We start from the raw sequence: 16,675 nt of genomic DNA on the forward strand, positions 1-16,675 counted from the left end.
CCGTCCTTCACTGTATACATTTGTTTGCTGAGAACTAGTGAACTAGAAATCAAGATCTTTGTAATCTCTTAATTCTATCATTTAAAATGATGCCAATTTGATAGAATGGCATTCTCATTTTCCTCATTTGCTTCATTTTCTTCATTTGCAAAATTACTTTATGATAGTGGAGGGAAGCTGCATTTGGAGAATGTTTATTATGTGCTTTGAGATCATTAAAGCTGATATCACTTTGCATACCAAGTGGTAGTATTCATATCCTTAATATAGTAAAGTTACGATACAATCAACCTTTAAAGAATAACATATCATGACCACCAGTTTGTGCATAATTCTATGATGTAAACATGCCTGCAGTAATTATTCCCTCCTCTGAAATCTTGACATGAGTATTGTTGGTGCCACTCACACTGGGATTTAGTATAAGCCATTTTCTATTGTTATTTATATTTAACATTAATTGTTAATTGTTATTTAACAATTGTGAGTTCTTGAGGGTGAGGCCTATATATCCCTAGCTTCCAGCAATATTCCTTGTACATAATGGATGCTTAATCAGTCATTGTTAATAATTAGGGGGGTGTTCTGTCATGAACTCGTCCTCTCTAGTCTTTTGAACATGGTATTATTTGTAGGATTTATTCTGCATTTGGAAGGGTGATATTAACAAAGAGAAGGGAGCATGTAATTCATTTCTTACATCTTCGGTAATCTCCCCATGTGCATTTGAAGTCAACTGGAAGAGAAGAAACTGATGATGTTTAAATATCAAATATGTTTTGCTCTCAAGATATCTATCAATAGCATAAAATTATCCACTGATCACTTTCATATGTGTTTGCATATTATTTATAAAATACTGGTAATAACTAAATCAAAATGTCTACAAGTTTATTCTGTGCAGCTCTGAATAGTTTTAATTTGATTCTTTAGTTTTCTCATGCTCCATGCTAAATTCATACCATTTTTAGAGTCAGGCAAAAAATGAAGTTCTGAAAATGTTTTGTTTATTCTAAAACACAAAAGTATGGAAATTGTAATAGCATAAATTTCATTCTACATATTGATTTCTCATTTAAATTAAAATCTAACATTGTAAAATATTACTGCAAATGTGAGTGTTGACAAGGGTAATACTTAACTGACAGCGTTGAAAAGGACAGCAGTGTTTGAACATAAACACTACTCCTTAAAACTCTTTTAAGTGTTTCAAATTAATATAATAATACTCCATTTAGTTAAAACCTAAAAAATGTCTTCCCTCTTCATCTCTTATCAGTTTGGAGCTTGCATATACCTGCCTCCATCTTCACAGAAACATCAGCAAAGACACAAACTGTTCCAAGTCCAAGGGAAAGCAATTGTTGAAAAAATTGTTGAAAGCCTTTAGGAATGAACTTAATCTACATGTTGCTCAGTGGACATGCTGAGTGGATAGTTTCCTGGGTATAAATTTGTTACCAGCAAGAATTTAGATAGACCCTTACTTAGTGTGAAAAAGTTTGAGGCAACATTCCCCAGATGGCTCCTAAAAGATATTTATTATTGACAACACTAACACACTTCCTTAAGACTGCTTTCATGCTCTGATAATATCCCTTTAAAATTCAACCTGGTAGTGATGAGGAATTTCAAGAAATATTTGCCTAGTATGGGTTTCTAAGTAAGGTGGAAGCCACTAGCTCTTATCTAACACTGTCATGTTTTCTGTAAGTTCTTCCTTCATTCCTTCACCCTAGCATCTGTCACGGAGGCAAAACACGATACAGAAAAAGAGTACATTAGTGTGGCTCAATAGCAGATCCCTTTTGTCTGTTATTAGTTCTCCATCACTTTAGATTGTCATCATGAGTGGTTCAATCAAAAGATTTAGTCAAAGCTAACGTTCTTCACTGATGTCTTTTTCCCCCAAGAGTGTTGAAAATTCGATTGTTCTAAGTGCAAATATGATCAGCAAACCAGTTATCAGAAATCCTAAAGAGGTAATGTAAAAAAGTAGATTGAGAAACCTGAATTAAATGGGATTTACCAGTCAAAGATTTTGAAAGTACTTTCCTGTGAGTGACTGGAATGGAACAGAACAAAGTCAATTACTGACTGTAATTAAGAAGTGGATGCGTTTAAACTGTAGAGAGCAGTAGCAGACTTCTCCAGACTGCCTTGCCTAGTCCCTTGGAAGATTAGTGGGAAGACAGAGGAAGGGATGTGAACTGTATCTCTCTGATAGTATGTTTTGAATGAATTGCATTCATATAGTTCTCTGATCTAGCTTCCTGAAATAAATTCGTAAATCACTGATTATGTTTGATTAATGTAGTAATACAGTTGGACAAAAGAACTTTTAAAATACATTTTGCTTTTGGTTGTGTTAGCAGTAAAAGATTCCCTCTGCACGGCATAGCATCCACCAAAAATGCAAATATGCTGCTAAAGTACTTATATTTTATCGCTGTTTGAATTTACTAGACTGAAAACTGAACTATATTGGTTCTTCAATAAACCCTCATAATACAGTAAATTTAATTATGTTTGTTTCTTGTACTTTTAAAATGTTCCTTTTTATAATTTTAATAATGGTTTATTTATACTGGCAGAGGAATATTTTATTCAATTGTACATTGTGTTTGGGCTAATTCATTTTTTCTTTGTGTTATATTTATAAATTATGATTTATATAATACATTCATATCAAAATATTTAAATTTAGGATGAAGGTAGAGGATATTCCTACTTTTCTTGTAGTAGTTAGACTGACCTTGTATTTTTAGATGACTATTTCTGAGGCAATTTTTTATCAAGTAAATATTTGGAATTTTATGTGAGTAAAGAACATTGCGATGGTGTTCAGATAATTAGGCAAACATCACTCACCTTAGCTGTCTTTTACTAAATACATAAAACAGAAAACTATTTTGAGCCTTCTTAACTCTTATCTGCAGTATTGAGAGAGAGAGTGAATGAGAATCATTGGTCCTAGTAAGCTGTCAAATTCTAGTGTAGGTAATTAAATCCCATTAATTTCCAATCTTTCACTTGTTATTGCATGCACTTTGGACAGTTCCTTTCCTTACAATAGAGACTACATTTGGTATTGGAATCCATTTTACTCAAGAGGGCTGCTACACAGTATTAAGTAATGTTGAATGATTACAGAGATTTTTTAAAAAATAAATGCACATGTGTAATAAAAGATTTCTTAAAAACTCCAAGATGTTGTCATTATATGTTGCTATAAGAATTATTGAAACCTTCAGAATGTGCCATTAATAATTGTAATAATAGTAAAGATAATGATAGAATTACAGAGATGGCCTAAAGTGTGATTTGTGATATTCTTGTGTGTGTATGTATTTATTTTTATTTATTTTTTTAAGTCTACTTTTTTATTTCAAGTAATATGAGGATACAGATGTTTAGGTTACATTATTCTAAGTTCTAAGGTAAAGTTCAAGTTGTAGTTGAGCCCTTCACCCAGGGCATGTGCTGAAACACCCTCACATTGTGAGGTAAGATCCTGCCAATTGCCCTCCCCCTCCCTCCACTTCTTCTCCTTCCCCCCTCCTCTCCTTTCACTCCTCTCCCCTCCCCCTGGCTAGACTATATTTGTGTTTTATCTTTTGTGTGTGTGTGTAGTTGTTTATATATTGGTTTCACATTAATATTGAGTACATTGGAGACTTCTTTTTCCATTCTTGAGATACTTTACTAAGAAGAATGTGTTTTAGCTTCATCCAGGTAAACACAGAAGATGTAGAATCTCCATCTTTTGATTTGTGATTTTCTGAACCTATGCCACATTTCAGCGTTCACCTCGTAAGGCTGACAAGAGGTGACTGGCTCCTGCTTGCATATTTTGAAATGTCAGTCCTCTAAACCTCTAAAGCCTTATTTGATGTGTGACAGTAGTCAGAAAATGTTCTTCTTCCTGTTGCAACAAAAAGTCAATAATACAAAAGGAAAAAAATCTTCCCAGTTCAGATTGATGGCATAGTACAAAAACAGCGTGTCCACACCCACTCCAATCAAATTCTTCTCTAAGTAGCCGTTTAAGTGTGAAACCAAGAGTATCGCTCTGTTTCTACAGGGTCGTATCCTTCTCTCACAAATCTGAGGAGAAAAAGTCACTGCAAAGAAAAATGTACAGTTACAAGCTAAACATTGCCTACCTCTTAGCAGTGCAGAGAGTCAGGAACCCAGATGCTCGTTTGATAAATACTCTCCAGGAGAGACTCAAATTTGTAAATAAACTTTTATTTTAATGTACTCCCTTTGCGGGAAAATTGGTCCTTTATTAATATCTTACATATCTTTATGACAGAAAAGTAGTAATTGCCAAATGTGATTCATGTGATTGATCTTTTGGAAGTCTGCGTTTGTCTTTTTGGTAAATAATCTGTGTTAGAGCCCTCCATAAAAGGAAATCAAATGTAGAGATACTTTTCAATTTGAAAAAGACAAACAGGAAAGAGCCCAAGTGCAGAGTGACTCCTGATACCCCCGGATGCATTTTTCTGTGAGGTCTGCCTGAAGTGTGTGCCGTCTGCATTGCGCTGAACTTCTTAAGTTGGAGTAATTCAGCTCTAACCCTCCTCTCAGTTAATCGTTCTGTTATTAAAACAACAATGTATTTGTTATGACATGAAAAAAGTTTATAGAGAGTTCAAAATGCTTCTAGTTCCCAAAAAGACAATTACTGGAATACTAGAAAATATTTCAGTGTATTAAACTGTGTGGTTTTTTTTTTTGTTTGTTCGTTTTTTTAATGTAAGAGAGCTACCTTACATGTTTTTTTTAACCTGTCGATTTTTTTTTTTTTTTTTTCAGATCACAACAGTATCTGGAAATGAATTCCTTCTCCAGTCCGATATTGACTTCATTATATTGGATTGGTTCCATGCTATCAAAAATGCAATCGACAGATTGGTATGTATTTGTTTGGGCTGCTACCTTTATTAATTAAAATGTAGCCATTTAAATCTTATTGTTCAGGCCTATAATGCACATGCATTAAAATAGATCGTATAGACTGAGAGATATTAAGTTCTTTTAAGTTTAAATAGAGTCCACTAAAACCCTTTTCAAGAGATAAGATTTGTGGAATTAAACTACATTTTGTCATTTAATTTCTCTCTTTCAAAAACACAATGCATTCTTTCCTTTTTTTTCCCTGAAATAACATGGACATTCATTTACTGGAGACTGTAAAAAGCACACAAGCGCTTAATAACTGCTGAAGTTTTACACTTTCAGTTTATACAGTCTGAAAATAAATATAGCCTTGAAAATAGATATCAATATATTTAAGCCCACAGTATTGAAAATAAATATGAATCTATTTATGATCAGACTATTTATAATACCAGTAAATAATAACCCTTTGCACTGATTTTTATTTTTCTTCTAGCCGAGTTATATTGTTCTTCTCATGAAAATTACCTATCAAGAACGTCACAAAATTATCCTAAAGCACACATTCAGAGTATGTTTTCTCAAAGAGTCAAATTTCTTAAAACTACTCATTTTATACTGTTTTAGGCCAAATATCTAATTTTAGGATGTGAGATGTGCAAAATTTTGAGAGAAAATATTCTTGAGAGTTTTTGTTTGCCTTACAACAGGAAAATACAACATTTTCTGTGTGATATTGTTGATAATTAATTGTAATCTTTTATTATTTCATTTAGGAACTAAAACTTCAGAGAATTACAAGTTGTCATCTCCCCATCATCATTATACTACCTTTAGTAGTATAGTAGTAGGGGTATGTGTGTGTATGTACACACATGCAGGGTTTTTTCTCTTTAAAAGTGGGTGGGTGGACTCTGGAACCAGACTGCCTGTACTTGAATACTGGTTCTCTTTTACTGATTTCCTGTGTGGCCTACTTTTCTCTCTTGGCCTCAGTGTCTTCATCTGGAAAATAAGGATAATAATAATACCACCTATTTTATAGAATTATTGTAATGGTTAATTTAGTTAATGCATAAAGAGTGCCTAGAATATTTCACAGCATTTAATAATCACCATATACCTACATAAACCATTATTAAATTTGAGTATTGAGCTTAATATAGGTCAATACTATCCCAAAATAATTATTTCAAACTTCTTCTTAAATCTATCATAAAAATAGTCACAAAGCTGTTTAGTGAGTCTTTTCTTCCTTGTAAGATTATTCAGTCTCATTGTTTTTTCAGCCAAAGGATTCAAGTTGTTCGTCAAGAAACCTGGAATTATTCAAAATCCAAAGATCCTCAAGTACTGAATTGCTAAGTCACTATGATAGTGATATTAAAGAACAGAAACCAGAGCACAGAAAATCTTTAAGTGAGTATTTTCTTTGACTTGTTCATTTTACTTCTAAATGCAGCATTTATAAAATATACGTGCATTGAAATGAGATTAAGCCAAAGTCATACTACTCATCAAAGATGTGTAGCCACTTCCTGGGGATTCATACATCCTGGAGGGTGATCTGGGGACTTTGCTCCCATAATTGTTGGTAATGCCTTTTGAGAAAATAATTGTTTCAAATTCGTAGTCTCTGCTTACAGCAGACCTCTGAATCTCTGAGTAATAGCCATGGCGTTTAGATTGATGACTGATTTTGAGACTGGGAAATGTCAAGCATCGCCAAACCTTGGCATGCTGGCTGTTTGGCTTCCATACATTAAAGAATATGAAGCCAAGCGGCTATGCAACTTCTCACACTTTCAGACCACCACAAAGATCAGAGAAGCACTTTCCAGAGACTAAAAATGTGAGATGTCAACTAGAGATTCTCCAATGTCACATCTAGTTTTAATATTCTAAAAGAACGTTTGGGATTCTAATATCCTAGAAGAATATTTGGAGTCAAAAGAACTAGTCTCACTACTTACATACCTTTAGTATCTTTCTTAGCCCTTCCCCAGCCTGCTTTTTCCTCAAAAGGGGAAGTTATTAAAACATGTTGCACATATCTCCAAGTTGGTTTGAGTCTCAACCTCTTGGAAGAACAAGTAAATATCACTGGAATCAGAGAAGACCGATTTCCCAAAGTCTTAAAAATTGTGGTATCTTTCTTAGCTACCCTCACCCAATCTTCTGAATTACCATTTTTTTTCTTCCATTTATCTCTAATCAGTGGTCAATATACTTATATCCTAGCTCTTTGAACTTAAAGAGAACTCAGTGAGTTGAAAGGAGCTGGTAATGGACTGTATATACATACACATGTACATAGGTGTGCGTGCTTCGTGATTATGTGTGTGTATATGCATATGTGTGCCTTATATACGGATATGTTTGTACATACATGCACACACACAGACATCGATGGCAGGGAAAGTAGAAGCCATTTATATATGATAACATATCTTCCAGAGTTGAATTATTGATAGTCACAAATCTAGAAATTACATGAGAACTTAGAGTAGAAGCAACCTTTCAGAATTGTGTTATTACCCAAAGACCCATGCCGTAATTTTCAATGACTGCTTAGATACATTCTTAGCCATTTGTGCTGAATTGGAGTTGAAGATTATAAATATTAATTTAATTTAGAAACTGTATGATACGTTTGTGGTGAGTTAGTGGTACCATTTAAAAAGACTTTTCCATATGATGGTACAGTTTGGAGTTACTTCATTTCAAGAACATTTCCTTAAATTCCTGGTCATTTTCCTGTTTTGGTTCATGTGGGTTCAGACACAAGGTAAGATTTCTGAATTAGAATTGAATTGTGAGTACATATTTGATGTTAATTATATATGCATTTTGTGGTAGATCTTAAAGCATATGTGAAGAAATAATTAGTAGATCTTGAATCTCAGATATAATTGCTGATTTGGAGGAAATCTTGACACACTTTTAAAACCTGAAGCTAAGAAGAAAATAGAGGTTTGCAAAAAATATATTTGAGGAACATTGAGACTAATGGATTCTGTATCTAGCAGTAGTTACTTTAAATGTTTGGAGATATGGTTAGGTACGGTGGCTTATACCTGTAATCTTAGAACTTTGGGAGGCCTAGGCCAGAGGATTGTTTGAGTCTAGGAGTTCGAGATCAGCCTGAGCAACATAGTCACACACACCCCTCCCATCTGTCTCTACAAAAAATTAAAAGCATTAACTAGGTGTGATAGCATCCACCTGTAGTTCCAGCTACTTGGGAGGCAGAGACAGAAGGACTATTTGAGCCTCTGAGTTTGACACTGAAGTAAGCCAGGATGGTGCAACAGCTCTCTGTCCTAGGCAATAGAGGAAGACTCTGTCTCAAAAAAAAAAAATACCCAAAACTTTTAAGATGCTGCTGAAGAAAAAAAATTACAGATAGAATATTTTTAGAATTTTCTTTTATTTGGGAAAGACAGTTATTTGGCTAATTTGAGCTTAAATCTGGTGCTGCTTAAAGACAATGGAAGAGACACGTGATTTTTTTCTGTTTATTTCAAAATGTATCAAATTGTACAATGACTTAATATTCACCTTTTACTTCGAAGTTACAAAAATGATAACTGAAAAATATTGATCACTTTCTGTATATTAGTGCTTACCTTATATTGACTCATTTAACCCTCTCACCAACTCTATGAAAATAGGTCTTATTATTTTACAGATAAAAAACCGAGGCATAGACAATTAAAGTAACTTGTACAAAGATAAGATATGGAAACATGTTTCAAATCCAAGCAATCTTATTTTAGAGACTGTACTTTTAACCATTACACTATAGTGAAGTATACAAATAAAAAGAAAACTTAATTTATGTGAACCTTTGACTTGGATGGAAATACCTCATTAAAAATAAGATCCACCGAAATCAGTACATTTAAGACAGAACCCAAAAACTTATTGGCAAAAATGTTTAAACCAGATATTTTCTTTGAACTTTGAGCTCACTATATATTGAAAGAGACATTTAATCTTTAACACTAGCCATAACTTTAGAAAATGCTTCTTTTCTGTATCTTGGTGAATATGCATAGTTGTAAACCTATTTTAGGGCCAGTGTATTTTTGGCAATGTAGGACACAGTTAATATCCATCTCTATGACTTTGAATTACGTTCATTCAATATGCACGTGTTCATGTACATTTTAAAGTCGTAACGATTGACCCACCCACACAGTTTCTAATTAGACTGTGCACGTGAAATAGCGATTGGCATATTTTATAGTGGATGCTTTTTAAAATATTGTTTTCAAGTAGGAAATGCACTGTGCGAATCTCTTTGATCTCAGTCCTAGATTTGAACACGTAAACTTAGATTCTTGAAACATGCACTTGGTTTTATGTCACCCTCTGGAGATTAAATAATCATGTGGATTCAGAGAGTCACAGTATCCACTTCCTTATTAGTAGTCAAAGCACAGACTTTATTGTCAGTTTGCTGCCTTTGGCTTCCAATGCCCTTGATGTTCCCACGAGTTTTGTCGCCAAGATTGTAGGCTGATAAAGCCAGATTACTTTTTTTTCAAAAAGCATGCGGACATCATTAGCAGCTAACAGGTGGTCATTTCACTGTCCATTTTGTCTGTATAACATGGGAAAATTTGTTCTCTCAAAAAGTGAATTCAGAAAGTTTTAAAATATGATTCTAACCTGCCAACACTATTAAGTACTAATCAGATATTTTAAGATATCATTTGAGTCTGACAGACACAAAGCCAGAAAATTCAATGTAAGGGCCAAATCACTGTGGGAAACTCAGGACACCAGCCTGGGATGAGAGGAGGAGAGCAGCTCTCCAGGGATAGATGTTATGAACAGTACAAAGTCAATCAAAGATGGAAGATGTTAACAAATTTTTCCGAGGAAGAGAACTGTCTTCCACTGATGGCAAAGAAAGGAAAGGCCCAAGTGTAATGAATCCTGCATCAGATAAGTTTGGTGAAGTTTCTTAAATTTTCTGAGCTTTACTTTCCAGACCTCTAAATATGGATCTAATATTGTCCTTACAGGATCGTGTGAGAATTTGAAATTAGATATGTAAATACTTAGCTCACAACAGACACTCAATAAGAAGGAGCTCTTATTATTATTCTCTATGTCCCCAAGCAGATGGAACCCAACAAGGCATAAGCCAGGGGTGATGTCTGATGGAAGAGTGGGCAAGGCCTCCATACTGGCCATCCTACTCTGTGAGTGTATACAGCATAAGGAACAGGAGACAGAATCAGATATGGGAGTCATAGCTGCAAAAGTCTAAATCTGAGCAGCTGGTCTTTCCCCCTGGTGACTCCCCAGGTGAAAATGGCAACCAGGGCATTCTTGAGAGCAGCACACCAGGAGATAGTGGAAGGGAGCCAGGAGATATTCTTCATTCTTTTATGCCCAGAAGAGCATGTTATTAAGAAGTGATAGAAAGGATTCCACATATAGCCACTTCACTATTTCTTTAAGCCAGGGGTGTCCAACTTTTTTCTTCTCTGTCACAAATTGGAGTAATAACAGTTGCCTTGGGCCAAACATTAAATACAAAAGTTGATGAGCAAAAGAAAAAGTCCCCGTACACTTTTTGCAATATCTGACACCAGAGCTAACAAAACAAACCTCTAATACTCAGCACATGGCCCATGGGCAGCAGGTTGGACACTCCTGCTTTAGACAAAGCTCTAATTCATTCAAAAATGCATTCATTATTTTTCATTAACAAATAAAATTAAAGGTATACAACTAAAACTATTGACTTTACTCATCTGTGCTTTCAGTTTTTAAAAACTTTATTTTTGTAGATGAGTTATGTTTTAGTTGTAATATATCTCATGCTTATCAATTGCTAAGCCATAAAATCCATGAATGTAGAAACCTTAGATAACTTTTATATAAAACTGACACTTTTAGTATTATAAATAAGCACCCCCGAATGAACATGAGTTAGAAGACTATGGTCAGAAGGTAAGAGAATTGAAAGGAAATATGTTTTCCTTTAGCTATCTTTTAAGTTATAAAAAAAAAAAAAAAAACCCAAAAAACTACACACACACAAAATGTGTTCTGAGTGAAATCCTAAAAAGATTTAGGTATGGATTTCCTGTTTCCTTATCTCCTTAATGACATCTATAATAAGGGTAGATGTAAAAGTAGTTGTATATGTATTTAGATGTGGATTTCCCAGTTCATATCCTTTTAATGATGTGTGTAATAAGGTAAAGGATAAAAATAGGAATGAAAAACTTGAGTTGAGATATTTATACAATACATTTATACATGAAAATGCCATAGATCTTTAACATCATCTTCATTTTAAAAATTTGCTTATGGTCATGAACATGTCAAATAAAAACAAGTTTGATTAGAGAAGGTAGTAATTTTGTGTAGTAATGTAATGCCAGAAATCCATAACAATGTGCATAAGTAGGCCGTGTTCTCAAAATCCAGTTGCAAATTGGTTGCTTAGACCTTAACACATTTTCACAAGGAAACCACCTACCAGGTCACAAAACACACTTGAAACTTGTGCATCCGTTTAGAATATTGTTTATAAAGAACAGCTCATTCTGAATGAGCTGAACCTCTGGCCAGGAGAGCTGAGATTTCCCAGGATCATTGCTTTCCGCCTGCTTTCCCCTTTCTTCTGAGTCCTGTACCAACTCCCTCAAATTAATTAGGAGTGTCAGGATGGCTTTGGCTGGGAGACTGCTGCACCCTAGCAGTCCCAGGTAGACAAGGATAGTGAAGCCTCAAAGCCAGAGGAAATAGTGGGGAAACAGAGACTGGAAGGTATCGGTAGAGAAGTGAGTCCTCAGCAAGGCAGATGTTCTTTGTAAGAAGTGTGTATAATGACAGATAAAGTCTGGCATTGTCCCAAATGTCAACATTTGGGGAGTCTAGGCATAATAAATTGATCACGATGCTGTCATTTCACCTCTTCTGTATGTTTAAAAAGTGGACTAAATATATACACATTCACACACATACACACACACTACACTACACAAAATTAGGCATTTCCCTTGTGCCTAATTCAATAAAAGAATATACATATGTTACAATTGTGACTTGAAAACTTTAAAGAAAGATCAAATTATCTGAATATGAGGTGCACAAAGACCTCTCTAAATAAAACATTGCTAACTCATTGTTTTCCTTCTTTTTTCAAAAAAAAAATAAATTTTTTTCTTGTGATCATCATGACCTTCCCGATAACGATGCAATTAAGAAAACTTTCATGATTTTTATTATTATCCAAAATTAAAAAGTCAAACTAATTTTTTGGATAAATATGTAATTAGTAATTGTTTAAAACACATACTGTGAAGTCTGTTCAGGAGACTCACACAAATACATATTTTAAAATTTCTTCTTGTTAACAATTTTGTATAAAGCAGCCTAATCCTGCCAATGCATGAAAATAATAAGATGAACAAGCCATCTGCCAAGAAAATGAAAACATTCCACAGAGAAATCATATTGAGTATTGAAGAAATAGAAAAACTCTTATCTGGAAACAACAAAAACGTCACAATATCTGTGTAGAATATTAAGAGTTATTACGTTAACAGAAGGGCAGAGGTCTCTGATTTGGCTAAGATGATCGATCACCTGACTCTTTATTTTTCCAAAATGAATATTGCCACTACAGCATCAGTTTCATTGTATATCCATTTGAGAAAAATGAACTATTGAACTAAGAAGTAAAAATAAGTCATTTTATTTACAAGACACAAAATGTCTAAGTAACAGTCAAGTGTCAGTTCTTTTGTATTGTTTTTCACAGGCTAAAGGAGTTCTCTATTTCAAGACATTTCAATTGGTAAAGAAAAAAATAAAAAAAATCTACATGAAAATTATGTTGTTAAATATGGTGGTAGATTTGAACATCTGAAAGGAAAAACAGTAAAGATTAGACACACACTGGATAATCAAGCATCCAAATTAATCTGCCAAAACAGTATGCTTCATGAAGGTTCCAGGGCTTCACTGCGCCCTGTGTGTCTCTAGCCATTGCTCTGACATGTGCTCTCCAGAGAGTTAGCAGCAAATCACTACTTTTTCTGGGACCAATAGATTGCCAGTTCTCTAAAACATTCAGTTCTCGATGAATCATTCGATAAGAGGACTTAGGTATGAACTGCACGAAGAATATTCTGATTAATCTCTTCTTTCCCATCAAAGGGGTTGATCTTGCCCTCTGACCTGTGTGTGTCTGTTGTCATGTATCTCACAGCATTAGCTGCTCTGAAGGGCCATCTCACCCTCTCAGTCCTCAAGCACTAGATCACTCATTTTCCTTCTGACCCTGGCAACAACACTATGACCATATCTCCCCTTAAATGAACTGCATTTAATCAATTTCTGATTTCATTAGGTCAAATGGCATCTTTCTTTCAATAATAGGCCAAATCCAGAGGGCTCTTTGCTCTATCTCTTGAACAATATTTCTTTAGCATTAATACGCTGCTGTGATTGTAAACAACAGCAAAGTCTTTGATCTACCCTGAAGGTGTCTATTTATTTATCCCATGACTTTAGAATGGGTACATATTAATATTTTCTTATAAAGTTAGGCATACAATCTTTATTAACTATTGTATCTGAAGTTTAAAATACTTTTACTAAGCATGACATTAAGAAATCATTACAGTTAATGTCTATGCAGAGAAAAACTCACCTCTTTCTGTGTATAGGATTTATTTGGCTACTCCTTTTTGTTTCTGGAGTACATGAACTTAGGCTACTTTCTTTAAAATTCTAAAAGAAACTAATTTGCTTTTTAATGCAGAATTAATTCAGATGTTCCAAATAGGCCTGATGATGTGCTTAAGGGAAATAATTTAATTGTAAACATGGAATCTTTGAGATTTTCTTGTAAAATAAGCTTTTTTCTTTTTACTCATAGTACAGTCCACATCTATATAAGCAAATCCAGGTATTGCTTTTCCCCAAAAGTATGAGGCAAATCCCAAAATACCATATGTTTCTATCAAAATTCAATAAAGTATAACCTATAACATTAGAACTCAACTTTCTTCAAGAAATGGTTCATGGATGACTTGGGAAAAGTAAGTCAGTCTGCCAATTTATCTTTCTTTTAAGTATTTAAATAATACCTGAAATGAAATATTCCTTCTACTCAATTTCTCTGCTGTGAATAAATATACTCTATTTGTATACGGAACCAATTGGCCTAAAACTCATGATTTGCCATGAGCAAGTAGAAAACAAAAGACTGGGATCTTGCCATCAGTGTGATATCCTCCAAAAGTGAAGTTAAAAGTTAAAAACAATATATGATCAAATTACTACACTGGAATGACTACAGTTGGAGTTAGAGTCCAAGATTCTCTGCAGAAAGCTCTTTCTGACCTGCACCTTCTTCTCCAGTTTTTCCTTACCACTCCCTGACCCACAAGTCAAAAAATTATCCCAGTAAAATAGTGGGTTTTTTTTTTTTTTTTTTTTGAGATAGAATCTCACTATGTCACCCTTGGTAGAGTGCCGTGGTGTCATAGAATTGCTTGGGTTTAAGCGATTCTCTTGCCTCAGCCTCCCAAGTAGCTGCTACTACAGGCACCCAGCACAATGCCTGGCTATTTTTTTGTTGTTGTCATTGTTGTTTAGCAGGCCCGGGCCGGGCTCACACCCACCAGCCCTGGTGTATGTGGCCAGTGCCCTAACCACTGAGAAACAGGCACTGAGCCTAAAATAGTGCTTTTACCTTTAAATCAAAATCTTCTCTCTAATAAAGTAACAGCCTCTAAGACTCAGCTCAGGCCACACCTCCTAATATTCCCTTCATCCTTTCTAAGATCCTATATTATTTGGAAAAATTATTGTGATTCAGACTTATTCCTGAGGCTCTTCTATGGGCCCTGGCTTAGAATTTCAAAGTTCTATTAGAGGCCAGGAAAGAGAAATGAACTCTATAATGTATTAAAATAACAGTAATTTAGATTGTTTTTAGAAGATTCTGAGAATAATTTTCTTCAGTGCTAGCTTATTTATAAAAATTCAGTTTAAACAAAAGTTACAAAAGTGTTGGCCCTCAGCACACTCTTCAGAAGGTAATGTGGGTTTGTGTAAGAAATTTAAGTCTGAGAGTCAGAAAATTAGAGTACAATTCTTACCTCCAGCTTATAGAGCCATATGACTTGGATAAGTTTTCTGAAATTGACTTTCCAGATAAACATAATGGAGATTTTTATGTAATTATAAAATAATATAAATATGTTTATTATCTGAAAAGATATATGTATCAAATATAAAAATAATTCATATATTGTACTTAAAATATATCTAAGAACTTTGTGATATAAAATGATTTCCACATGGGTGAACTCTGAGTAAAATAATCCAGACTTTTGTTTGTATACCCCAAATCCCCCAGCTCTTCTCTTTAGAAATACAGGAAGAATGCACTTTTGCTCCATATTTAAATAGTTGCCAGTTTCAGAATAAACAAATACATAATTTGTCAGAGACTTAATTTTTTTGTATCATTATTATTCTATTGGATCAGGGCAGCACATATAACTTAACCTTTTGTTTTCTTATGGAATTTTGAGTGTCACAGAGAACAAATGCCTATGTATGCCATTCCTGAATATAAGCCTGATATTATGGCAAGATTTTGTCAAGTGTCAGTTTCCTTTGCCATTTTTGTATAATATAGTAAGATAATACAACGGTAGAATTTTGACAGAGGGTTATGTGGCTCCACTTGAAAGCAAGGGAATATTTTGTTTAATTTTAATGTTTTATATACATTTGGTATGATATATAATATTTTAGAATCAAGCCAGTATCGTAAAACATCTGTTGATAAAGAGATCACTTTTATTGACTATCATAAAAAGATTAAACAAACTGCATGAATATAAAACCACTTATAAGGAATGAACTGAAAGACACTAAAAGTCTGGTCTCACCAAGTACAGTCTGTCGATCAAGGGACACCCCCTGTGTCCGCTCTATCCAAGGAATTGGAATGTATAGGAAAGGTAATGCTGGCTGACCAAGGCTTTAGTCATTTGCTGAACAGTTATCACCCTATTTCATTAGGCTGTGAGTACCTAAAAGGTATAAACCATGACCTTCATTGGTTCTGCATTCCTCTTCTCATTGCCTAGAAGAATCTGAAACACAGTGATCTTCTGTACTAAATGTTTGAGTGAGTAAACAAATGGCTGAGTGAATGAGAGGAGAACCTCAAAGAAACCATTACAGTTTTTTTTGCAAGAGGAGTGAAGGGAAAGGTTGAATTATGAGGCACTGACCTCTTGATGGGTGTTTTAGTTTGTGTTCCTTCAGAAGCACTCCCAGAGACAAAGATTTAGATGCAGATAATACATTTAGAGTGATCTCTGGAGACACAGGTAGGGACGGGAAGAAGGGAGCCATGGGGGGAAGGCAACCTATAAAAGGGAATAAGAGATTTATGGAATTTAATGCTATTCTGGAGCTCTGGTAGTTTTTCAGATGAAGAGAAGAATGGCAAAGAAGAAAATGGATGTATTTTAGGATAGGAAAGAAAGAACTAATAGAGCATAAAGTGTTTGGAGGACAGTGATAGATTAGCAAATCTAGAACGTACAAGATTTCAAAGCAACCACTGGAGGTTGGATTGGAAATAAGCTTTGAACCATTGGCAAAGCATCCTTCATGGATAGCTAAAAAATTAGGACTTTTTACTATCAATAATGGGAGCCTTACGAAGGACTTATATGCAGGCTGGAGATATGAAGAGATC

At 34.4% G+C, this 16,675-nt stretch overlaps 1 protein-coding gene across 1 annotated transcript in view; it reads left to right on the top strand.

Annotated features, from left to right (window-relative positions):
* ARHGAP15 (Rho GTPase activating protein 15) overlaps window positions 1-16,675 on the top strand; it is a 624,230-nt gene that overhangs the window by 258,707 nt on the left and 348,848 nt on the right. Inside the window, exons 6-7 of the mRNA XM_053596459.1 lie at window positions 4,825-4,923; window positions 6,198-6,327. Of these exons, the coding sequence (XP_053452434.1) occupies window positions 4,825-4,923; window positions 6,198-6,327 (229 nt within the window). The remainder of the gene's footprint in view (window positions 1-4,824; window positions 4,924-6,197; window positions 6,328-16,675) is intronic.

Source organism: Nycticebus coucang, chromosome 7, assembly GCF_027406575.1.
Source record: "Nycticebus coucang isolate mNycCou1 chromosome 7, mNycCou1.pri, whole genome shotgun sequence".
Lineage (NCBI taxonomy): Eukaryota > Metazoa > Chordata > Mammalia > Primates > Lorisidae > Nycticebus > Nycticebus coucang.